Raw genomic sequence first — 27,341 nt, forward strand, 5'->3', positions numbered from 1 at the left:
GTGTGTTAATTAAAGAAATGTTTCAAACATTCTGAAAGGAGTCTGATTAGTGGAGTCAGGTGTTTCATATAAGGAGACCTCATTACGATCTGCTCACTGCAACGACACATTACGCTTGACAAAGTAGTCCTGCTTCAAATGTTTTTAATTGTGATTTTTATCACATAATATAATATCATATTTTAAATAATCTTTGCTAAAATAGGCAGACTTTTAAAATTACAACTACAAAGATGATAAACATTTAAACTACAAGAATTTCCGCTCAGGCGCAAGGATACGATTTCTATCAGAGCAGCAGGAGTCTCTCACAACTGTTACACTTGTAATTTATCCTGAGTTGTGTTTTTACGGACTGCACAGGGATGAATCAAAGCAAACGTGCAAGGACATTTAATGAGTTTGGCTGTGGATGCTTTGGAAGTTCTTCATAAAACGTTTGAGCAAAGATTAATTGATGATCAGAAGACCATCTCCAGAAGAGTGAGCAATGTTTGTGTTGTTTTTGAGTTCGAAGTATTTTAAGAGTTTGACTTCTTTCAATGCTTATTTTAAGTGTTATGTTAAATTGTTAGTCATTACCTGCATTAGCAGTTTTGAAATGTTCATGATTATTTTAGCATTGTATTGTTATAAATTGACAATAAAGTATTTTGATGTATTGAACCTTTACAGTTTTTTATTTGATTTCTCATATTGCACCTCCTTCATGTTTTGTGATGTTACAGATAAATGAACTGTTGAATATTTATGCTGAAATCTGATATTTACCGAACTGAAATGATTTGCTTTTATCGGTTTTCAATTTAAAACAAATATATTATTTAAGTAAATTACAATTAAGCATTAAAAGTATAATTATTTCACAATAAGGGACCAGTCCAGTACCCATTAAAAATCCATTCTGGGCCCTGATATGTAACGTGGGCTTCATTACGTGGGTGCAATATGGGCCCTATGTGTGTTGCCCACGTGGGCCCCACATAGGCCCCACTCAGTTTCTATATCAAATTCATGTGGGCAACCCAGGTGGGGCCACAGTGGAACCCATGGACAAACCCATGTACAGCCCACATTGGAAGCCCATATGGGGCCCATATAGGGCCCACATGGGCCCCATGTGTGTTGCCCAGCTGGGCCCCACATAAGCCCCACTCAGTTTCTATATCAAATTCATGTGGGCAACCCACGTGGGGCCATAGTGGAACCCATGGACAAACCCATATAGGGCCCACATAGGAAGCCCATATGTGGGCCCCACCTTGCAATGTTGGCTGGGTATCTACACACACTATTTTTTAAAAGCGGAGGCAGGTTGCTCTGCTGCTCGCAGCTGCAACGGGGGCAGACATATGAAAAGGGCTATAGCTACAAAACGAAACGAAATAAACATGAAACCGAAAAACATGCAACCTGCTTACAACTTCGCTATGCATATATAGATTATGTATTGGATGCTGTTTGCATAGATTATGCGCAGTATCCAAGGTTTTAGTCCTCCATTAATATTTTTTTCCCGGTGCGCTGCGGTACTGCTGTTAAATACGCAACAGCTGCATTGTAAATGTGTGGCTGCTTATAGCGGACTCGTGCTATAGGTTAAAAGTCTTACTACGTTTGTTTTGCAATCATCGTCTGTCAAAATGTTATTTTAATTAAATTGAAAAATATAAAAAGACGGAGAAGCCTAAATAAGCTCAAGGTCCGCCCGCGTATCAGCTGTGAGGTTAAAATTGGCCGAAACCCGACCTGAGGGGTGTAAAAAGGTCGGGTCGGGCTTGGGCTGAAATGCAGGGCTCTACCCAGTCGCATTCATTGAGAAAAATGCAATGCATGCTCATCATGAAAGCTCTTTACAAAATAATATCCCTCTGGGCTTTTGGTTCAAAGGCGTGCATGTTTGGAGAAATTTTGATTGAGTTTATATGTTTACTTCAAATTTCTAAAGAGAGGAGTAATATTTATTCAATTTTTAGTCCAAACACGGCATAATATTAGCTGAAGTTGTTTTACTGATATTTCCAATAGTCTGTTCATAATTCATACGTGATTATGATATTTTGTGTCAGTATACAGTGTCAGTACACTGAAAAAAAAATATTCATTGAATTTAATCAGTTTTTAAGGTAAGTGGTTGCAATCAATTTATTTAAGCTACATTTAAACAAAAGTTTTATATTTTATTTTACTTTACTAATCTTTTTTGTTTAAATGTAGCTTAAATAAATTGATTGCAACCGCTTATCTTAAAAAATTGATTAAATTCAATGAATATTTTTTTTCAGTGTACTACATTTAAAGGTGCAGTGTGTAAATTTTAGAAGCATCTAGTGGTGAGGTTGCAAATTGCAACCAACGGCTCAATCCACTCACTGTCACGTTCGGTTAAACACCGGATTGTGAAAACAAAAGGAGAACCCAAACGCAAGAGATGTATAAAAATATAACTAATGTTTTATTTACAAACTGGAACATAAAATACCCACGAGGGGGGTAAAACAGAAAGGAACAAAAACACTGTGATGAAACACAAATGAAAACAGAACACGAGAATAACTCGGATAAGAAACTTGGGAACATCAACACACTGTAACTACAATAACGCACGCACACCACACAGAGAACACAAGGGCATTATATAGACAGCACATCAATGGGGAACAGGTGAACATAATTAATCACGTCAGACACGAGTACATAAGGGAGTAGGGTGAAAGTGACAAGACACTGGGAACACGTGTCACACATACATGATGTGAAACACACACGTGTTCCCACGTAAACACAATGCTGCCCTGGTCTTGCCCTCTGGATAATAACCAAAGTCAGGCAAGACCATGACAGCCACAAAACACTGGGAACACGTGTCACACAGATATGATGTGAAACACACGTGTTCCCACGTAAACACAATGCTGCCCTGACCTTGCCCTCAGAACATAGACCTGAACCTATACTAAGGTCTGGCAAGATCACGACAGCAACAAGACACCGGAAACATGTGGAAGCCACACACACAATGTGATTCCACATGCCCCCACACAGAACATAATACTGCCACGGTCCTGTCAGATGCACTCAGACCTACATCTAGCACAGATGTCTGACAGGACCGTGACACTCACCCCTCGCTTTTGAAACGCATAGAGAAGCTACAGTAGCCACCACCGGTACACTGAAAAAAATGATTCATTGAATTTAATCAATTATTTTAAGGTAAGTGGTTGCAATCAATTTATTAACAAAAAAGATTAGTAACGTAAAATAAAATATAAAACTTTTGTTTAAATGTAGCTTAAATAAATTGATTGCAACCACTTACCTTAAAAAAAAATTTATTTAATTCAATGAATCATTTTTTTCAGTGTAAAACATGTCATCGTCAGAGACAACTTAGTAAAAAAAGTTTGTCCGTTAAAGGTTTCTGTAGAAACATGGCGACACAAAATGGCGACCTCCACGTAAGGGGACCCTCTGTGTATGTAGATAAAAACTTCTCATTCTAATGTAATAAAAACATAACGGTTCATTATAAAAAGGTCTTTATACACCCCTGATAATATAGTTTTGTATATTATTTTGCATTTCTGTCAAGAGATCCTTCTAAAAATTACACACTGCACCCTTAACTAAATGTTTTATACAATGTATAACATGCAATATTCGTGGTTCCTAAATCTGATAATGCCAAATGTCTTGTTACCAGTAAAAAGTAAGGGGTGGGGGGCCCTCTAAGATTATCTTGTCCCGGGCCCAGGCAAGACTGTCAGCTGGCCTGGGTAGGCAGGTCTAATAATCGGGCACACCGGACATTTTCTTGGTAGGCCGACATCACTTTAAACCAAAGTAACATAAACACATTGTTGTATGGTCATGATGTTTTTTAAATGTCTTATTCCTTGGTGGTTAGTTTAACACCTCAACAAAATGTCTCTGAAATGTTGCATTTTTGTCTGGTTTTGTTTTCATAGTGAACAGATGTGATATTTACGCTTTTTACTACCTAAAGAAATCATGCCAATTAGTTATTTTACTTTATTTAAATGCCTATTTGTTCTTATTAAGGGTGTGGTTTTTAAAATGTTGTGCTGCAAGATTACCTAATTACAATGAAAATACAACGTTGTGAAAACTTTTGTGTTTGTTATTTTAAATCTGACCATAATCTCTTTGTCCTATTTTCACTTCTTTTAATTTAGTCACTTCATACAATAGTTTGTGATGATTTCTGGCCATAGTGTAGACGCAAACTTGTTTAGCTAAATCCATTGTAAAGCAGTGAGGGTCTTCTCTCTCCAGTACAGCAGGAGGCGCTGCAGCTCTTTAGTCCGACGATAAACTCACTAAAGAAAGAAAGAGCTCGCGTGTGATGTGTTTGTGTGTCCTCAGTGTTTTCTCTCTTGCGTGTTTCATTGAGTGTAAACAGAGTCTTGTCTTTGTGTGTATTTAAGTGTTTAGAAGTTGATGATTAGATGTGCTGTAAATGAGTATAAACTGATCTGTCCATGCTGGATATATTGATGATTTCATCACAGAAATCTCTCAGCTGAAGAAAGAGGTGGCGTTACTAAAGACTAAGCTGAAGTCACGAGGAGATTTAGCAATGAAACGAGAGGTTTGTACAGCTAAAACATAATTTACCTGAATCACTCATGTAACGATCAGCTATCGGTTGAGTTACAAATGGTTTAAAAAGGGGTTAGATTTACTCTGTGTGAGATTAAAAAAGTTAAAATGAACTTAAAGTTAAACTTAAAACAACACATTAAAACTCAAGACTGTTAAAAGAGAGGAATGTTTTAGGTTTTGTAATCTTAAAGTTCAAGTGTGCTAAAAACCCAAATGTGCAAAGTGTCCTCCTGTGTGTATATAGCCTACAAATGAAGAAATTGATATCCAAAGTCCAATAAACGTAAAAGTTGAGTCCAAATACACACACTCCACAGACCATGCAGCAACCGTTTGTTTTAGCTATAGCATAAGCTAACAATGTGCTCTAGTTTTTTTATTATAGTGAATTCAATTTACATAAGACCAAGGTAGACAGTCAAAATAACACAACAATTCAGAGAACAGTTGTGGTGTTTTTTTTTAAAGGACACAACAACAGTAACATACATAATGCCAGGGGAGAGGTAAATCAAGAATTACACAAATTTATTAAAAGATTCACACATATTGCATATGATTCATATAACGTTACATTTTAAAGGGGACATTCCAGAAGACGTTTTTAAGATATTAAATAAATCTTTGATATCCCCAGAGTACATATGTAAAGTTTTAGCTCAAAATACTATATAGATAACTTATTGTGGCATGTTAAAATAGCCACTTTATGGGTCTGAGCCATAAACTGTAAAAAAGATGGACGACGCCTGTTCGCTGTCTTCCATTGGTGAAAAGTGAAGCCGCCAGTGTCCCGATATAGCGCTGACATCTTGGGTCTTGAGTCTGCACAGTAGCGATTTCGGGACCAGTCATGCGCAGTAGTGAGCAGGAAGTGAAGTCGCGAAATCAAAACCCCGCTCTCGTAGAATGCGCATATCACAGCTGTCAATCATGACGTGACACCACTGTTTTTATATCATTAAATAACTAACTAAACACAAACCTATTTTAAAAACAAACATTTGAATTTACATCAGCATGATAAAAACTACAGTAAATGACAGCAACCAGCTTCGGAAAAAAGATAATTTAAGTGTAATTCATTTTTTTAGTTGGTCTCTAGGCCCATTGATTAACCTGGGGAGGCGGGGTTTATGACCTATACTGTGTCCAGTGACTGGGGGGCGATCGAGACCTCTTGGCTTCACTTTTCAGGGCTTGTGCGGCACGCTTGGTCTGAGCAAAAATGCACCATTTTTGTGTGGATCCCTTTAAATCCAAATGAGCTGCTCAGGTGGGCGGAGTCTCAAGCGCTTGCGCTGTAGACAAGATTGCATTCTCTCACGAAAGAAATTAGTAAGAGATGTTCAGCATTATATATTTGAACAAGTTTAAAAAGTCAATCATCTGTTTTATGCATACTAAATATATGTTTATCAGCAGATGGGGAACATTGTGGAATAAAAATAAAGGCTGAATCCCAAACCACCTACTTCCATACTATATAGTACGCAAAGTAGCGCTTTTTACATACTATATAGTATGGAAGTAGGCGGTTTGGGATTCAGCCAAAGACATTTAGGTCTCATGCTGCCAGTGTTTTAAACAGGCACAATGATTTCCAGCATGTTACAATAAAATACACCTCCACAAACACTCAAAAGTTTACTTTTTGACCAAACCACACGAGCACATTTAAATGATCTGTAATAAAACAACATGTTTAATGCTTAACTCTTTCCCCACCATTGACAAGATATCTCGTCAATCAAGAGAAAACACTTCCCCGCCAATGACGAGTATTTCCGTCTTTTTGCAATACCGCTCTTCCGCAACTTTTTAAACCCGGAAGTATTGCCTATGGCAAGCTGCTGCATGTCCGTGTCTGTTTTAAAGATCGCTCTGAATGGGATCTCTATGAAAAGTCCGTCACAAAAATGGAATTATCTCTGCTTTTTGCTCAAAATGTGGTGTTTTTGCAGAAACCTACACGTATTCAAAAGCTGATTACAAAATAACTACTCAAGGTAGGATGAAACGTTTTTTTTTTTTGAAAGCAGAGGGGCTGTTCTTTTTATTTGGTATATTGTATGTTTATATATTTGAAGAAGAACATTTTCTGGAAGGCATTAAACTTTTGTGAAAATCATGAAAAACGCTGGCGCTGGCTGGCAATTAAGGGCGTTTTAAGGGCGTTTTCACATCTGTAATTCGGTTCATTTGGTCCGGACCAAAAGCAAAAAATGCCACATTGTAACTTTTTTAGCAGATTTGGTTTCATTTCACACCACACTGATTGCTCTGATCCGCACCAATTGAAACGAACCAAAATTCTGTCATGTGATAAGATCAACATCACTCATTGGCCACATGTATTTGAACATATTTCCTAAACGGCTTCACGATTGGTCAGAATCAACGTGCGGGGAACCCCCGAAAGTAAACAAAAGAAGGATAATACAGCAGACACCATGGATAGACGGTTGCGCGCTGTAATTATGTCTCCGTGGTTGCTATACATAGTTTGTATACAGCACTCTAGACAAACTGTTCATTTTCAGAATGAATCGCGGATGCGGCTTGAAAACAACGGTTTAATGCACTACAAACGGCGAAGACAAAAAATTTCCGAGGCTTTGCCTGCACCTCCTTGCAACTCCAGGTATGTCCGCGATTTGTCATTGTGATAATATTGCTATTAGAAACGGTCAACAAACACTTCCTCATCCGATAATGCACTGCGGAGCTGACTACGGCAGCTGGTTTAGTCCAAAATGTGCAGTACTTTTGCAGTTAGGTCGGTTCGATCTCGGATCGTTTTCTCACCACAAACGAACCGCTCTAGAGTTCGTTTGAAAGCGTACCGAGACCACCTCTGCAAGCTGGTCTCGGTCCACTTGTTTGGTCCGTTTTTGGTGCGCACCAGAGTTCGATTGCTGCATTCTCACCTGCCCAAACGAACTGCACCAACTAAGCAATCGAACTAAACAAGGCAGGTGTGAAAACCCCCTAAGAAATCATTTTCAGTTCAAATACTTATATAACTGACAACAGTGGTCCAGCCAGGATATTGTCATTTAAAAAGTGGAGTTGCAGCCCTCAACTGATGTTTATGTTGTCATTTTGTGTATTGGCCACCAGCTGTTTGACTGCAGTACCAGTTTTGGCCACAAGTTTTGTGATTGCAATACCAGTTTTGGCCACAATCCTACATACTGTTCCTTTAAACTTTAGAGAAACAGATCAAATGACATGTTTAAGTTTGTGTACACATATTGAACACATTCGCGTTTCTGTCAGTCTCTCACTCTCTATCTTGTAACTCCCCGTATTCATTTGAAACTTGAGAGAAACATTAAACAACATATTTATGCTTATTGTGTATGATAGTGAATACGCGTTGTTCTTTCACTCTGTCTCGTGCAGTGCATTAATCCTCGTGTTTATTCATATAAACTTGAGAGAAACATATTAAACAACATACTTGAATGTACATACATACACTCCGTGGAGCCTCATTTAGGTTGCATTTAAGCATATATAATGCTGATGTGCTTGTAGCAAATGTTCCACCACAAACTGCAAGTCTGGAAAAAACTGTTATGGTTTCCCAGATTCTCAACATGTGGATGTTTTTCATCGCTAAATGGGAGTTTGGGAACTTATAGCAGAGCAGATGACAACAGGTTTGCTCGAGGCATCGCAAGCTAGCATTGAGGTAAAGCTAATATTTTACATTATAGCGATGACGTCACGATTCTCTCAGACCAATCAGTATTCTACAGTGTTTTCGCGTCACGTTTGGTATCAGCTCGCGTCGCTTGGAACCCCAACCGAGGTGGTACGAAGAAAAAGTATCGGGTACTACGTACTGCACCAAATGGAAAAGCTCCCAAAAGTAAGCTGACCCGACCCAAACTAAACCAAACCAAACCGTGGGGTACTATGCAATGGAAAAGCGCCATTAGTGTGCTGTGATTCGATAGCAGCTTAGCTTAGCAGAGATGTTTGTTTAACACAAATTTAACACATGACTGGACAGAGCAGACATTCCCATTTACAAAGATATCTGAATTTGTAAAAGTTGGATCGAGAAAAGTTATGATATTTTTAATATTAGAAATCAGAGGAAAAAGTTATACAAGGATGTCAGTGGAAGATGTGTGACCGAAAATGCTGCTTATTTACCTGTTTTTGCTTATAATTTTCTCATTTTATCAAATATTTGCATGAAATTTGAACAGAATGTAGAATTTTGTTAATATAAACATATTACTGTTTTAGTTGGAATGGCCATCAGACCCATGGTAACCATGGTTTTTAGAACGGCGCCTGCAGTTTTGATGTTATGACTGGGTTCGTTATAGTCTATTACCAGAAATCTGACTACCAAAATTTTTGCAGCCGGCGCGTTCTCATGTTGCTTGGCAACCGCTGTAAACGAGAAGACGACAAGTGTGATTGACTAACTGCAAGCAGAGAGATGATTTCTGAATGCCTCCGCAAAAATTGACGTTGGCGGACAGACCGTTGTCATCGAAACGACTTTAGTATGTTTCAAACAAATACGTTTTTATAAGCTGTCGACTTTAAAAAACAAGCGTTTAAAGACACAGAAGTGGAAACAGGCAACTTTTATAGTACTCCTATTAGTAAAACTGCGTCCAATAGGGGGAAACGTAGTCAGCGATCCACTTTATTCTCTTTAAAGGCTGGGTTTTACGGCTCGACAGCTTATAAAAACTTATTTCTGGGTTCTTTGGCTTGTTAGCTGTACATTTTGTCACACAGCAGCTTTTAGGCATTATTCAGTTTTTTTTATAAGGCAGAAATGACAAGGAGGCGGCTTCTCGCAATACAAAGTCAATGGAGACGGTTGGATTGCTTTCCCCCCCGGTGGGCGTGGTTTTCAGGTTATGACGCGCTGCGCTCTGTCTCTATTCCATATAATACGTAAATAACAGCGGTTCACTTTCACGATTTGGTACAATTGCCCTAACATTAGCAGCGAACCGATCTGGAGTTCACATGAAACGAACCCCAGATCACCCTTTTTAAGCGGACTCGAGTACGTTTCGCGGGTGCGCACCCGAGTTCGGAAGACAGCGTTCACATCATCCAAATGTACCGAACTCTGATGTCAATCGAACCCGGGTGCGCACCAAAAGTGCTAATGTGAAAACGCCCTTAATGTCTAGTGACATATCAGGGCCATTTTATGATTCATTGATATAAATTTCTTACAGACTGTTCCTTTAAGTTAACTCTCTGAGGTCGACCGTGTCGTGGGCGCCGCAAAGTCTTCATTTTTCAATCACTTTGCAAAGAGACTTTGATTTCTCTGCTGATTTTAGACATACAGATTTATACATAATTTAAAACGTGAAAGTCTCTTGTCTTGTATAGGTCTTTTCATTGCCTAGGTTTTTGAACAGAGTAGATATGCTGGATTGTTTACGTTAATTTCTTCTCCTCACATCGGAGATGCGGGTTGTAACTTAGCCTTAAATCTAATTCCAGTCGGATGTATTCTGTCAAACTGTATGAACCATAAAACATGAAATTTTTTAGCTTGAGTCTCTCTCTCCCTCTCTCCCCCCCTCTCTCTCTCTTTTTTTTTGCAAACAAGCACACGTAAACACTGTGGTAATGTATCGCCTCTAAAACAACTACTGATGTCATGTTCACCTATCATTCGATAAGTCGATGTAGTCATTATCGCGACAGGCCTAGAAACACGCCAGAAAAATGAACAATAACTTAATGAATACTTTTCATACAAACAAAAGATAAATGTCTACATAAACAAATATTCTCATTCGGTGTAAACTGTATGAGAAGGAAGAGACTGAGGTACTGTCTTTCTTCTGTTACATCATTATCTCTAATGAGCTGACATCATTTTAAAGAAAAAACTCTAGACAACTAGATCATGTTTTGAAAATTCTTGTGAAAATTTGTTTAGAAGGGGTTTTGTGGAATTATATCACTGACTTTTGAAAAAATTGCTTTTTCAAAAACCATGCATAAACATTTTTGTCTCAAAAATACAAACATGTACATACATGTTACTCACATAATATTGTAGCCCAGTTTGTGCTGAACACAGTGTTATGCGACTTTTGCCATTATTTTGTTTTTAAGTAAATGAAAAAAGCACAAATATCAGTGCTGGTCAAAACTTTCCTAGGGCTCTATAACCCCTTAGATCTCAGAAGGTTAAGTTAAACAATATTTTTTCTTAAAAAAAAGTGTAAAATGTTTGGACTGAGATCTTGTTGCTTTAACGTTTTCACCAGCAGATGGCGTCATATTTGGGTGTTTCGAGCACTTTGATCGAGTGAATCATTTCTTGAAGCAATTCGTTCAATTAATTCGAAGCTTCGAAAAACTTTGTTTCTCCCATCACTAATGTGCTGCTTCCTTTTACTGTGGGTTCAAATCAGCTGCGTTTGAGGTGTCAAATTCGCATCTAACGTGTCTAGCTTGCACTTGAACATTTTGAGTTCATGGGAGGGGCTTCTGCGACTCTGCTCGCTTTCTGTAATCACGTCACTACTAGAGCAAGCTCCTGATTGGTTAACACGGCGCGTTTTTCCAGCAAAATTCAAAGTTTTCAACTCACTCGTTTCCTGTGGCAACGCTCAATTCGCGCAAACGAGGTGAAATCGCTTCTACAGTGCAGCTCTAAACGCCTCATTCGCGCTGCGAGACCTCCATACGCGCGTCAACGCGTCTTTACATTGACTTAACATTTGAAATCACTCGCGCTTGACGCCTCTACCGCAGCTGGTCTGAACGCAGCATTATAGTGGCTCTTTCTATTTCATTTCATGTGATTACTCACATGACAGGCAGACCAGGCATAATAAAAGACATACATACATAAAATAGCAAAATGAATAAAATTGCCAAGAAAACATGTTAAACCTATTAAAACTCAAATATACATAAGATCACAATATTCTGCATGTGATGAGCGGTAAAACATGTTTCTTGTGTGACAACATCAAATAATTTTTAATCTTACTGTCTGTGTGTGTTGTTGTTGTCAGGATGTGGATTGTTGTGAATCTTCAGTGTATAACATGACTGATGATGGGAGTCTGGATTCAGTGTGGATGAGCAGAGATCAGAGCCGCACACCACAGCCACTGCTGGACTCTAAACTCTCTGAAGAGGAATCCAGACACACACAGGACTCCCAGCTCAGTCTGACTTTACTCTGTTATACTGAGTCAAAGCCCACAGACACTACAGTGTGTGACAGTAAACAGAGCTTACAGGAGGATCAAACCTCCACAGAGTCTCTGGATTCTGTCCGTAACGCTGGAGAACAGCAACAGATCCTGCAGACCACACTGAAGATGTGTTCAGTCAAACTCATCGACTGCAAGAACCTTATGATGAAGATTAAAACTGAACCCACAGAAATAAAAACTGAACCCACAGAAATACAAACTGAACCTGCAGAAATAAAAACTGAACCTGTAGGAATAAAAATTAAAACCATAGAAATAAAAACTGAAACCACAGAAGAGGAAGATCGCACTGAGGAAGATGATGATTTTATCCCATCAGGTATGTCTTCTCAATTATTGTTTTTTTTTTACATTTTTAATTGTCATGTGAGCACCTTTTCAGTAAGGGTGGCACGGTTCATGAAAAAATCCGAACCATTTGGTTCGCTTGTCTCGGTTCGGAACGCGTGTGAGCCACAAGGTTCAACGGTTCATGGCATGCCCTGTATGTGACTTCAGATAGCGTGTTTCCTTTTCGCGTGAAAGAAGAGGTGACTGGTTTGGAATTTAAGTACTACAGGTTATGTTACGTGTAGAAATGGCAAGTGGGAGAGAAAAGGAAGGATGCGCCAGCGTCGTATAAGTCTGGTGTGTGGAAACATTGTTTATTTTATGTTACATATGATGACAGCGGAAATAAAACAATAAATAGAACTGCAGTCTATCGGTTGAATGTGTTCGAACAGCCACAGGAGATAGCCTTTTCTGAGGTACTGAACACTGTTTTACGTCTTTTCGTATTCAACGCTATTTTTAGCCTTTCATTGTTAAACCAAAACGGCTGATATCCGCGTAGTTTCATTTTGCTACCGTGTGAAATTTGCGCGATCTTATTTTATAAATTGCCCCTCAAAGTAATCAGGACAGAAGTAGTCAAAAGTGGACAAAAGAGACAGATTTAAATATTAAAAGGTGTAAACGTTATGTCTCTCTCTCGTCCACATATACTCTCCCCAGTATTTAAGCAGCCTCTCAGTGATAAATCTAAGAGCTACACTGAAGTTAGCAGTTTGATAAATGCAAGTTATCTTTGTGTGCTAAAAAGGCACATAAGTTCATGTAGATGGCAATACACATTCTCTTTTTTGCCAAATAAATAAAAAGCATGTTGAAATCATCAATGTCTGCCTTCTTGCTGTATCAAAATCTCGCCTGGCTTTCCTCAGGGATGGTCCCAATAATGTGCTTAGTCAAATTCAGTTTGTGCATGATTACATGATTTAACTTTTTTAATACTGTATCCTAAATTATGGATAATTAATACATTAATAAGATAATACATTTCTGGAGTGTTAAAAATTAAAAGAAAAAAATAACAACAAGAACCGTACTGAATCGAGAACCGTGACCAGGGGTGCAATGAACAGTTTCAAGGGGGGTATGCGAGACAGAATTTTGGGCCCCTTTCTTTAGATGATTGTTTGATTTTCATACCATAATGTGTAGCTATAGAAAATTACTCAGTTGAGTGCGTTTATTTAATTTTACAAGTCGCATTTGCACCTAAAAATAAATGCATGAAGCAAAAAAAAAAGATTTAGGCTTTTCGAAAAACGAATACCATTTTAATCTGTAATGGCAGAAAACATTCACGTGACTGATTTTAAAGAGATCACTAAAAGAAGAATAATACATGGAGATGCATTTCTGAATCTATGGAAGGCGCTTTGAAAGTCGCGGCAGTCGAGTTCTCTGCGGTTTTAGAAGCGAAATGTGTACATTTATGTTTAGCCTATAATAGTTCATTCTTCAGAGTTCAATTCAATTCATTTCATATTGATGATCTTATAGTCCATTTAGTCCATTTAAAATTTTTCTTACAAACCGATTGTATTCATCAGAAAACACCAAATAACTTAAATTCTCTTTATGTCGTTGTTCTCCGCTCATGACAAAAAGCGTGGCCGGCAAAAGTTTTAAAAATTAATATAAAGTTGCCAGTGACACATAAATTGCAAAAAGCACAATCGACTAAAGTTGTAAATATGACGGTGATTTTCAGTCAAAAGCATGCCGCAATCAAATGAGCTGCTGATGGGCATGCACATTTAATTTCTGTTCACTGAAGGCTGTTTTTTGAAAAGCGATAAAAGAGATATATTCCATAATATGATTTTGCACATCCAACAACAACTATATTATTACAAAAATAATACTTCATGTTTTGGCATTTGATAGCATATTGCAGTAGTTTATATACGTAATGATGCACGGTGTTCTTTTTAATGTTCTTTTTCTTTAATATTCACAACACTTATCAACAAAACATTGATTAAAAATAAGAGACTAATTATATTAAACAAAATTTATTTTAAGCAAACATTTGACGCAAACAAAACTTAAATTAAACTCGAAAATTATGTCTTATGATTTACTCCATTTGAACCGTCATATTAGCCTTCAATCCATTACAACGCCCAATATATAGCGTTTAAAATTACAGTCTAAATAATCGAATTAAATTGAAACAAAACAGTAACAACATTACAACAATATTTAAACACAACAATACTTAAACATAAATATAGAACAGACATTCTCTATTCGGATACATGTTAAAAACAATCTGATATAGCGTTTATAATAGCTGCACTAAGGGCTAAACCTCCGTTGCAAACCTGAATAAAAATTAATCACTTTCACTTGATTGATGCGCTGTCACATTAAAACCAGCTCTTAAGTCATTTAAAATGTAACTCAATTACAATGGCTTAGACAATTCTCCTTTATCATGTTTATTTAATTGCAGAAAATAATATTTTTAACTACTCCTATTAAGTAATTGTCCATCTTAGAAATGCAATAGCCTAGTTGTCAGCAGTCGCTATCCTAATATTTCCTTAAATAAAGCCCCTGCTGTCCTTTTGTTTTAACACAAATGTTTTAAATTTTTCATGAAACAAACAGTTTACGGATCAGCATGAGCGCTTTTTAGTGGCATGTGAGATCTTGAAATGCCAAACAGTAGGGCTGTCGACTGTTTGTGGTAACTTAAAAGGATTGCATAGCAAACCCACTAAACTGATCCCAAACCAAAATGTTGCCTACCCACCCATATCCATACCCGCACAAATTAAAAACCACCAGAACCGCCAAATATGTAATTGCATCTACGTCATGCTTGCACGCTGTTTTAAAAAGTGTCTCAATTTTACTTATCACTAAGTCATTTACAGTAGTTCTATATTCATTAACTTTACATTTTACTATAGTGTTAATAATTAAACGTGTACAACAAAAAAACTGAAAAGTGATGACGGTGGGGCCCCCTAGCGTACTCATGGGCCCATATGCCTTGCATACTCTGCACCCCCCCTAACGGCCCCCCTGACCGTGACCATAAAACCGTGATACGAATCGAACCGAGGGTTTTGTGAACTGTGCCACCCCTAGTTTACAGTCACAAACTCACAAATCAAAAGACCAAAAAATTTAAGTACTACAATTTTAAATGGATTTAGGATATCTTTAAAACTTATTGAGCAACAGGCATGTAGGCTTACAGGGTTAGTTCACTCCAAAATCATAATTTGATCATGAATCACTTACTCTTGTGTAGGGATGTCAAATTATGCAATTTCGATGATCATTTAAATTAATGACCAATCAATCGAATAATCGTTAACAGTAATAGTGCAATCCATTACAGCAGTGGCATATAGCCAATGACATAAAGAGTGCGTAAAAATGCCAGCTTCCTCACGCAAATTTAAAGATTTCATTTTGTCTGAGATTTGTTGTATAGGACTTGATGTTGATATCCCTTAATGCATACTTAAGACACAGATGATACTCTGTGGGATGGTCAATTAAGTGATGGCACCCTCTGCCATGCTACTCCTCAGTCCCTCCTTCTCCTCAAGTTGCTCCTTTCTCGTAATTCAGTGAAAACCCTTGACATGACCTAACCTCAATCTCTAACACCACAAGCTCACCACAACCCGACCATACACACCAACCTGTTTGACTAAGGCCCGAAGCCCCACTGTTGTCGTTAATGCAGGTTCAGTGGCAAACGGTTCTGTATGGCATACTATCTACCGCAATACACAACAACACCGGACCACAAGAAAACGGCAAAATCTCACCGGGACCCGACCAAATGTGCCAACCTGTTTGACTAAGGCCAGAGGCCCCACTGTCGTCTTTAATGCAGGTTCAGTGGCAAATGGTGGCAAACTATTTACCGCAATTACCCATCAACTCCGGACAACTGGACTTGATGTTGCTACTTACCTGAGGCACCATTGAGACTCCGTGGGATGGTCAAATGAGTGATGGTACCCTTTGGGTTGTCAAGTGGGCGCCCTCCTTCTTAGGTGTTTCACTGATAGGCCCAAGACACCTCCAAGAGGGTTCAGCAGTGAATCCCAGCGTCCCAGGTTCACTCCCTAGGTGCCATCAACTCACTTGAAGACCCAGGCGGAGTCTTTTCTCTTCACCCACAGCCATTGGCTTCCCTTTCCGCAGCCGCGGAAAGGTCTTTGACTGCCTGCCGGTGGGCCTTTCCTCGTACTCCCATCTCCCGGAGTAGCCTGGATGTTGAGGTGGCTACGAACCAAATAACATGCTAGTGGGATTGTAAAATGAGTCAATGTAGTTGGTGTTTTGATAAAAATCATCAACTTAATCTCGTAATGAAATATAATGACTAATAGATACAGTAAACTCTGCCTCAAAACAAGCACTCCGCACAGTCAGATGAAAGTCTGCGCGTCCATGACAAAATAAAAGTTTCATTATCATCAAGTGTTATTTTTCTAGTTGTTCACCTCGCTTTCTGATTCGTTGATACACCGCTTGTTCTAATAATATCCAAGAAGCACACGAAGGGCACTTTTCCTGTTGTCTCCTCAGCTTTAGACCTGCGGCGTACTTTCAGCCAAGATGCTTATATAATGAAGATTTCAACCTTCCATTAGAAAACCCTCAACAGTGTTTAGCATGTAGCGCCTCAGCCAGTCAATTATGATGTTCAATGATATATGTTGCGGGCGTTCAGAGTTTAAGACATTCAGTTACCGTTTCAGTACACATACCGATCATTCAGTACCCCAAGTGCTCCGATTCTCTTCAGAACCCATTTTTAGATATTTTTAATGAAAACTGGGAGGCTTCTGTCTGTCCCATTGACTTCAGTTAGTTTCACAAATTCTTTCCCCAGAAAACAATGAAAGACATCGCTATAAGGTCCATCAGTCATTCAATAATAATATTATGAAGTGATGAGAACACTTTAGTGCACAAAGAACAAATTGTTGAATATAATTGTTATTCGTGTTGTTACCTTAAAGGAATAGTCTGTCCCAGGGATTGGCAACTTCAGTCCTGGAGGGCCGGTGTCCTGCAGAGTTTAAGACCTTAATTGGCTGCTTCATGTGTGTTTAATTATGGTTGGAGCTAAACTCTGCAGGACACCGGCCCTCCAGGACCGAAGTTGCCCATCCCTGGTCTATCATTTTTCCATATTAAACTGTTATTACCTTAACTAAGAAGAGTTGAAACATACCTCTATCATCTAAGTGCGTGCACTCCATCGCTGTGGCTCGCGACAACACTTTGATAGCATTTAGCTTAGCCCCATTCATTCAATGGCACCACCCAGAGACAAAGCCAGAAGTGACCAAACACATCAACGTTTTTCCTATTGAGCAAGTATGGTGGCACAAAATAAAACGTAGCGCTTTTCTAAGCGGATTTAAAATGGTAACTATATTGTATGGCTGAATAGCACTTTTGGGAGTACTTCGACTCGCCTGAAAAATCTGCTCCCCTTCTCCCTCTCTTAATGAGAGGGAGAGGGAGAGTGTTACTGCGCCGTGTCGAAGTACTCCCAAAAGTGATATTCAGCCATACAATATAGTTACCATTTTAAATCCGCTTAGAAAAGCACTACGTTTTATTTTGTGCCACCATACATGCTCGTATAACTACTCGTCTTTAATAGGAAAAACGTTGATGTGTTTGGTCACTTCTAACTTTATCTCTGTTTGGTACCATTGAATGAATGGGGCTAAGCTAAAGGCTATCAAAATGTCGCTGCGCGCCACAACGATGAAGTGCATGCACTAAGATGGTAGAGGGGTGTGTCGGCTCTTCTTAGTCAAGGTAATAACATAGTCTATCCTTTTCCCATATTAAACAATTTCTTTAATTCGTCATCCTTCTTTGTGTAAATAAGAGTGAAAAGACAATTTAATTGTTTCACGTTTCTTTCAGATGTGAAGAGTGATTCATGTTTGGATATAGAAATAACATCCTCAACATCAAAAGAGCGACTGACAGCACAAACTCTTTCTTGCATTACCTGTGGAAAGACATTCAGATCACAGAGACTTTTAAAGAGACATGAGAGAAAACACACAGAACAGAAACTGTTCACCAGATCTGAGATCAGCTTTACTACCTTACAAGAGAAAAAACTTCATTCAGTAGAGCACAGAGAGAAGAATAAGCAGCAGAAGCAGCAGCAGCAGTTTCACTGTGAGAAGAGATATAGTTATCTGAAGAGACATGTGCCTTCACACACCAATGAGAGACCGTATCAGTGCAGTGAATGTGACAAAACCTTTAAGTATTCAGGATCATTAAAATCACACCAGAATATTCACTCTGAAGAGAAACTCTATCAGTGTTCACACTGTGATAAATGTTACGGTCATAAATCTCAGCTGATAATCCATGAGATAATTCACACTGGAGAGAAAACTTATCACTGTAGTGTCTGTGGGAAGAGTTTTAGTGAACAGTTACCCTTAAAAAGGCACCAGAGAATTCATACAAGTGAAAAACCTTACAAATGCTCTCAGTGTGGCAAGACATTTGCTCAGTCAGTTTACTTAAAAGTCCATGAGAGAATTCACACTGGAGAGAAACCTTATCGCTGCAGTGTCTGTGGGAAGCGTTTTAGGCAACAGTCACCCTTAATAAACCACCAGAGAATTCATACAAGTGAAAACCCTAACAAATGCTCTCAGTGTGGCAAGACATTTGCTCAGTCAGTTTACTTAAAAGTCCACCAGAGAATTCACACTGGAGAGAAACCTTATCACTGTAGTGTCTGTGGGAAGAGTTTTAGTGATCAGTCACCCTTTATAAAGCACCAGAGAATTCATACAGGTGAAAAACCTTACAAATGCTCTCAGTGTGGCAAGACATTTGCTCATTCAGTTTCCTTAAAAGTCCATGAGAGAGTTCACACTGGAGAGAAACCTTATCACTGTAGTGTCTGTGGGAGAAGTTTTAGTCAACGGCCAAACTTACTTAAGCACCAGAGAATTCATACAGGTGAAAAACCTTACAAATGCTCTCAGTGTGGCAAAACATTTTCTCAGTCAGGTCCCTTAAAATCCCATCAGAGAATTCACACTGGAGAGAAACCTTATAACTGTAGTGTCTGTGGGAAGAGTTTTAGTCAACATGGCAGTTTAGTGTCACACCAGAGAACTCATACAGGTGAAAAACCTTACAAATGTTCTCAGTGTGACATGACATTTGCTTATTCATGTCACTTGAAAGTCCATGAGAGAATTCACACTGGAGAGAAACCTTACGTCTGCTCTCAATGTGGAAAGGGCTTCACTGATTCATCTCAATTAAGAATTCATATAAGAGTTCATACTGGAGAAAAACCTTATTACTGTAATGTCTGTGGGAGAAGTTTTAGTCAATGTTCAAACTTACTAAGGCACAAATGGTCTCAGTGTGATGAGATGTTTGCTCGGTCAGGTTCCTTAAAATACCATCAGAGACTTCATACTGGAAAGAAACCTTAAAGAAATACTTTAGATAATTTACTCACACCCATGTCATCCAAAATGTTGATGTCTTTCTTTGTTCAGTCGAGAAGAAATTACATTTTTTTGAGAAAAACATTGCAGGATTTTTCTCATTTTAATAGACTTTATTGGACCCCAAAAGTTTACAGTTTTAACACAGTTTCAAAGCGCTCTAACCGATCCCAAACGAGGAATAAAGGCAGGGCTCCCGACTGCGCGGGGTGGTACGCCCCCCCCCCCCCCCCAAGTTGTACAGCTGGTGGTGTAAAACAAAAAAGAAACACTAAAACTAAGTGCAAACACATTTAATGCATTAATACATTTAAGGGCTGTCAAAAAATAATTGTGATTAATCTTATACAAAATAAAAGTTTGTTTACATAATATATTTGTGTGTATTGTGTGTAATTATTGTGTATATATAAATGCACACATGTTTAAATTTTAACAATACAACTGTCAGTGACTACCAGGAACAGGCTGGTTGACAACCAAGAAAAGGTTGGAGACTTCTGGAGAGACAGATGGCAGCTCAGGAAGATGGCAACTGGGGCGGTATGGGCTAGCACCCCAGTCGCAGCCTCTGTGAAGAGGAACCCAAATGTAGCTATGGATCAATTAAACAAACAACACCCCCAGGGGAGCCTGAGGGGGGGAATGAAAACCCCAGTTGGATGGATTTAATGTAATCGACCATTAGCAATGGAAAATCTGTCCTTGCGGAAAGGTCTGCAAAAATGCAAGAGGACTGAAGATCCATCAGTCACGGATGAAATGTCTGGAGCAACAGCAAGCACCACAATGCACAGGCCTAGTGCCTGGTGAGTCAGAGGAGGAGCAGGGCTGGGAAGCACCCCATAAAGCCCAGAGCCTCCAAGTGGTGCAAACGGTCCCTCCAGTCATGCAACCTGAGAACAGAAGGATCAGGTGGCCTCAAGCATGTGAAACAGCCGAGTGGCAGACATTTGATGATGATGTGGATAAGGTGCTGGAAGAGAAAGTGCCCTGTGCCAGAGAAAGGGAACTTTGAGCACATCTTGAGCTGCTGCCCAAAAGTGGTATCGCTGGAGGCATGACCAGGTACTCAAAACTATTGCGGAGAGCATCCAGGCTACTATCAGCAACTGCTGGAAGTCAAAGCTCTCCAAGCTAACCATCAGCTTCATCAGGGCTGGAGAGAAACCAGAAAAATCTGCCAGAGTAATATCAAGGCTTCTGAACACCGCACAGGACTGGCAGCTGAAAGTGGACTTGTGCAGACAACTTAAGTTCCCTCAACATGTCGTCAATACTACCTTGAGACCTGACATTGTCTTGGTATTTGAAGCAACACTGAACCTGGTCATGTTGGCGCTCACTGTGCCGAATGGAGGAAGCTTTTCAACTGCCATAACCAAGGCTGGTAGGCAAGGTGCTTACCTGTGGAGCAGAGGATTTGAGAGGAGAGTGTGTGAAATATAGTCAGAGCACAGAGCAGGTTTTTATCCAAAGGCGGATCGATCACTCCATCTCGCTCCGGTTCAGCTCTGATACCGCTTATAAGTCAAGGGTATGCACAAGAGTATAGGCTGCATAGAAGACGCAACGAGGAGTGGATTTGCTGCATGTTCATTTGTTAGCAGACACGCTGCCGGCGGAATATCAAGTACGGTCCAACAACCGCAAGTGGAGCGGATTTTTGTTCGCAGCAGTCATGCAACAAACCAGCTCCACGTCTGCCATGCAGGCAGTGTGTCCCAGGCGAGGCTTCTGTTGAAAATGGCAGGTGTTAGGCATGCAGAGGAATTTTAAATTTGAGCTAGTGTGGAGCAATTTCACCGGAGCGGGATGAAATTGTAGGTGAGTGGGGAGCGGAATTGAGCAAAGCGGTCTGGTTCGACTTTGAGAGGTGAGGCGGAGTTAGAGAACACCCATGTGAGCAGGGAGTGGAATTTCTCACCGTTCATCTCCGCTTAAATGCTCTGCTGTGGAGGTGGGGTGCAGAGGCTTCGGAGGGCAGTCCCTCTTAGTGTTGGGCGATATGCCCTATTTTGAGATCGTCCTATCGTCAGCCTGTGAGATCGGCGATACACGATAGTATCGGGGGCGTGGCAGTAGTTTACTCATTTTTTTATTTGTTTATTTTTTACTGATTAAGTCACTGGATGGGTGGACAAAAAAAGAACAAGAGCAACACCGTCATGACCGCAACCTTCTTAAAACGGATGCCATTAATGCGAGCGCTTCATTAAAACCCTAACAATGATTACTTAATAACTGTAAAAACATGTAAAAACAATTCAATGCATTTGTTTAGTGTTGTTGCAGAAGACTGCACGTGTCAAGCAGTGGTGCTCTCATGAGGTGCCTTTTTAAACGCATTGGTCCAGCGGAACGCGATCATATTTTAAACACAATCATATTTTAAACACGAGGGACCTGTTGCTACAACTCATCGAAATGCATATCAAACAGGATTAATACGTAGTGATCTGACTTCGGACAGCGCAAGCTCTCTCTGCATGTACGCGAGAGAGAGAGCGAGAGAGAGAGGCGCCAATATGCATCGGGTCATATTTTAAACAAAAAGTAAAGTTTGCCTCAGCTCGCATGAACCTCATTAAACTGAACAAATACACAAGGATTACAGTTTAGTTTATGTTTAGACTTCGGACAGATGCACGTGCACGTGAGACAGAGAGAAGCGCAGCTGCTCATGACGCGGCGCGCTGATGCTAGAAGGAGTCCAAGACGCGCGCATTAAGGGCAGGTACGTGCAAAAAGGAATTCTCTCTTTACAAGCTCTCCGCGTAAAGTGAAGCCCACAAACCCTCATGCGAGGAAAAGCATGCATTGTGGATGTAAATGTTAAACTATGATGATGATAATAATAATAACCATTCGCCAACTATCGTCATGACTATCGCCATGAAAGCCTGCCAATGGCGATATGTCTGAAGATCGTCGATACACGATACTATCGTCTATCGGCACAGCCCTAGTCCCTCTACAGGGCCTACACTGCACTCGGTATCACGAGTGAGAGAAGAAGAAGGGCTATCTGCAATAGCCACCATTTAATTTTAAAATGCATGCAATGTAGCAAAAAGTACACCAGAGATTTTATGTATCCACTGCTTTTATTGCAATTGCATGTACCCAGTAATAAGGAACAGAATCAAATTACTGTTAACATGTGCCTGTGTTTATTTTGACTTGATTGCACTGGCACGCAGTGCTGAAGCCTGTCCAGCTGGCCGCGTCTTGACGCAGTCTGTTCTGGAGTCACAACAGCAAATTGTTAGAGCCATTTGGGGAAATTAACAGTCAACTGAAAAATGTCACTGACACACTCACAGAAATAAGCAATTCATTAAATGAATTGGTCAAAAAATTTACTTTTGGCACTTTTCCATTGCATAGTACCTCACGGTTTAGTTTAGTTTGGGTCGGGTCTGCTCACCTCACTTTGGCATTGTTAGCTTTTCCATTGGGTTTAGTATCACTTCGCAGTGGGAGGGATTATAGGCGTGTCATTATATTTACGGTGCCTACTGTGCTGTGACATCATACAAGTGAGAGCGTTGTTGTATATTCCCATACATTCATTTATTTCTCAGTCTGCCACAAAATTCAAATTGGCCACCCCAAATAGATGTTTGCACATCGCGTTTATCACTACCTCTGTCTCACATGACAGTTTCTGTTCAAACACCCGACCCGTGGCGTCAGTCGACGGAGCTCCGCTGAGCCTCATTTAAGTTGCATTTAAGCATATATAATGCGGACATGCACGTCGCAAATGTGCTGCCACAAACTGCAAGTCTGGAAAAAACTGTTATGGTGTCCCGGATTCTCAACCTGTGGATGTTTTTCATCGCTAAAAGGGTGTTTGGAAACTGATAGCAGAACACAGATAACAACATGTTTGCTCGAGACAGCGCAAGCTAGCAGTAAGCTAAAGCTAATATTTACATTATAGCAATGACGCTTCTCTCAGACCAATTAGTGACCTACAGTGTGTTCGCGTCACGTTTGGTATCAGCTCGGGTCGCTTGGAACCCCAACCGAGGTGGTACGAAAAAAAGTATCGGTTACTACGTACTGCACCCAATGGAAAAGCTCCCAAAAGTAAGCTGACCCGACCCAAACTAAACCAAACCGTGGGATACTATGCAATGGAAAAGCGCCATTTGTGTCTGAGTACCATTTACATTGTTGCAATTACATGTTGACGGGCCTGAATGGCTTGTTGATTTTGCTGCACATATACTGGTCCTGGGTCATCTGGTGGTGCCCCCACCTCACCAAGGGGTATGCCATGTCTGTGCGCAACATTGTGCAGCACTCAACAGGCCAGTATGATGCAAACTTTGTCAGGGCGGTATAACAGCATCTGTCCGGTCAAGGCAGCACCACCGACATTTCAGCTGCCCAATCGGCCGCTCCACAACTGACCGAGTTTTTAATTTTTATATAATGTAAAATATATATAAAAATTGAAATATATCAGCATGTAAATATGTAAAATATATACATGCAAGAGAGTGTAGTTATATATACAAAATAATAAGACACAGTGCGCACACACAAATATTATGCAAAAACAATCTTTTTTTTAATCCGATTAATTGCACACGTGTGATCACAGAACTACGTTTTCTTGTTTAAGTAAACATAAACAGCTGGATGTTTATCAGTATATTGAAACTTAAAGCAGTCTGTCTTGGGTCTTAAAGTGACAGTAGCCTTCTGCTTTCTGTGTCAGAAATGTTCATTTCATAACAAATAAACATTTATTAATACAGATACCTGAAAAGTAAAACAAGATTTTAGTATTTGTATTTGTCATGTTCTGAATAAAAAGTAGTGTAAAACCACAATTAACTGTTTGCTTTTTACAACTTTCATTCAGGAGAAAAAAATCTGCCTTTTAATTTGACAGGAATCAAGATTTGTAATTTATCATGATAATTATCGGCTGATATGAAAAACATTTTCGTGATAATTTTTTTTGGCCATATCGCCCAGCCCTATGCTGCATGGATAACTACTTCAAAGAGAACGGCCTAGACTAGCAGAACTGTGTTGGGGTATGCAGCGATGGTGCAGCGTCAATGACAGGCAGGCATCACAGTGTCGTCAGGCAGATACTTGATCGTGCCCCAGAAGCTTAATGGACCCCCTGTTTTCTTCACGCTGAAAGCCTTGCAGCAAAAAAAGTCACCAGAGTTACATGAGGTGATGGGTGTGTAAGTGTGAAAACCATAAACTTCATTAAAAATAATGCTGTGAACTCCAGATGTTTTGCCAAACTTTGTGAAGGCTTGGAAGCAGATCACAGTGAGGTGAGATGGCTCTCAAGAGGACTAGTCCTCAAGCATTTGTTTAAACTGAGGAATGAGGTCCTATCTTTTCTCACTGAGAAATTCTCCTTTTGCACATTAATATGCCAATGCACAGTTCACAGCTAAATTTGCCTACCTCTGTGACATGTTTTCACTGCTAAACCAGCTGAATAACTCACTTCAAGGGAGAAATAGCAACATATTTTTGTTGCAGATAAAGTTCAAGCTTTTAAGAGGAAACTTGCTTTGTGGATTAAGAGGGCTCAGGAACAAAGGATGGACATGTTTCCCCTTTTGTCTGACATTTTGGAAAACTCCCCTCAGGAGAAGATTAGTGACTTGGTCTCACAGCACCTCTCACAACTGGAATTGAAATTTGATGACTACTTTCCTGAGGATCCCAGAGAAGATCGCAAACCCATTTTCTGTGGATCCTACTAAAAATTATGTTGCTTTGCCCTCATATCTGGAATCCCAGCTTCTGAAAGTAGCCACTGACAGTACTTTAAAGTTGCAATGGGGCAAACTGGATCTGGGCTGTGAAACTGCCCATTCACAACTACATACCTGTGTGAATCAGAATTCTCCATTGGGGTCACAACTAAAACCAACGCCCGAAACAGACTCAAGGTCAACACTTGAGGCTACTCTGAGAGTGAGCCTTTCCCCCATTCCACCCAGGCTGGATCTGATGTCACAGGTCGGAGCGGACCCGAGATAACTAAAGGGTCACGCCCCTTCCTAGTTTCCACCTCGAGGAGGTTCCCAAAGCCAACCCCAATGACCAGACACACAAAGTAAGAATGAAATTTAAAATAAGACTTTATTAAATTATTTAAAATTGTAGCTGGGGGAAGGAGAATGGGAAATTAAAATAAAGGCCTCTTCTGGCCTCCAGGCAAGTTTAAAAGGGAAGGGAGGGGACGGGGCCTTTCGGGGTTCCTTCTATCCGTGGCGCCCTCCGTTTCCTGGAGGCAGAACTTCAAGGGAGTATGCTTCAGTTGCTGTCCGTACTCCTTTTTTTTGTCAGGTACATGTCTGCAACACAGAATGGTTATTTAGTAATTAGCTGCAATCTGTTTCTCTCTCTCCTTACAGCCAGCTGCTTGCGGTGACTCCAGTAAGTATTGTTCAGGTAACTAATTTGTCGTTGTCTTCCTTCAAAGGGTTCGGGGCAGCAACACAAGTTCACACTTCACCTTTAACTGTGGTTTTCTTACTTTCAGGTAACTGGTAGCTGTGGATACGGTAAGTACTCTTCAGGGAACTGATTCGTTGTTCTCCTCTTTTAGAGGGCTCGGGCTGTAACACAAGATCACACTGCACCTTTAACTGTGACTTCTCTTACTTTCAGGTAACTGGTAGCAGTGGATACGGTAAGTACTCTTCAGGGGACTGATTCGTCGTTCTCCTCTTTTAGAGGACTCGGGCTGTAACACAAGATCACACTTCACCTTTAACTGTGACTTTTCTTACTTTCAGGTAACTGGTAGCAGTGGATACGGTAAGTACTCTTCAGGTAACTGATGCGTCCTTCTCCTCCTTTAGAGGGCTCGGGGCTGTAACACAAGATCACACTTCACCTTTAACTGTGATTTTCTTACTTGCAGGTGGTGGGTAGCAGTGGGTACGGTGAGTAATTCCTGCAACGGCCTTCCTTTCCAAGGCCTGGGTGGTGCCAGGGGAAAACAGTGCTGTCACTGCCGAGCCGAACGCTGCCCTCTCCTTCCTATGCGTGGGATTTCTAGACTCTGGACAGGGGCGCACCTTTGGAGAGGTTCCGTTAATAACTTCAGCAGTACGGTAACTTCACCCACATGCACACCAACACTCAGAATTGTACTCACATATGATTTTGGTTTCCTGTATCCTTTCTCCGCTGTCACCACCGTGATGCACGTCGTCGAACCTGGGGCCCTGTAGTGTCTCGCTGATTTCCACACTGTATCGCTACACGGCGTAATATAAACAGGCACTTCACTCGCCACACCGCATCTTCCTCGTTCTAACTCGGCCAACTCCGACCTAGGATGGTTCCTGACAACAAGTACACAGCACTTCGCTGCAATACAATCACGTATACACACTCACTCTGTAAAATCCAGACTCACCTACGACACACTTTGGTGAAACATTAAGGTCAGGCCTTTCGTGGAGTGGGTCGGCGAATCTGCGGGGTGTCACAGTGAAGAAAGCCAGGGGTTGAACTGTAGCCGTTGCGATGTTCTTTCCTCCTAATGATATTGGGTTCCCGGCTCGCCCACCACTCAACTCCGTGATGGGACCGTTACTACAGTTGCTACGGACTCACACACACGTTAATC

The 27,341-nt window shown here is 40.3% G+C and overlaps 1 protein-coding gene across 2 annotated transcripts in view; it reads left to right on the forward strand.

Moving 5' to 3' along the window:
• Positions 1-20,076, forward strand: part of LOC129447322 (uncharacterized) — a 56,556-nt gene extending 36,480 nt beyond the window's left edge. Inside the window, exons 1-3 of one of the 2 annotated variants that reach the window (XM_055209001.2) lie at positions 4,322-4,615; positions 11,667-12,192; positions 18,132-20,076. In XM_055209001.2, coding sequence (XP_055064976.2) covers positions 4,604-4,615; positions 11,667-12,192; positions 18,132-19,687 — 2,094 coding nt within the window. In that variant the 5' untranslated portion in view covers positions 4,322-4,603 and the 3' untranslated portion in view covers positions 19,688-20,076. Of the gene's footprint in view, positions 1-4,321; positions 4,616-11,666; positions 12,193-18,131 lie in introns of those variants that run through there. The other variant, XM_055209002.2, reaches the window with a different exon arrangement.
• Positions 20,077-27,341: the final 7,265 nt, after the last annotated feature.

This window comes from Misgurnus anguillicaudatus, chromosome 12, assembly GCF_027580225.2.
Source record: "Misgurnus anguillicaudatus chromosome 12, ASM2758022v2, whole genome shotgun sequence".
NCBI classification, from domain to species: domain Eukaryota; kingdom Metazoa; phylum Chordata; class Actinopteri; order Cypriniformes; family Cobitidae; genus Misgurnus; species Misgurnus anguillicaudatus.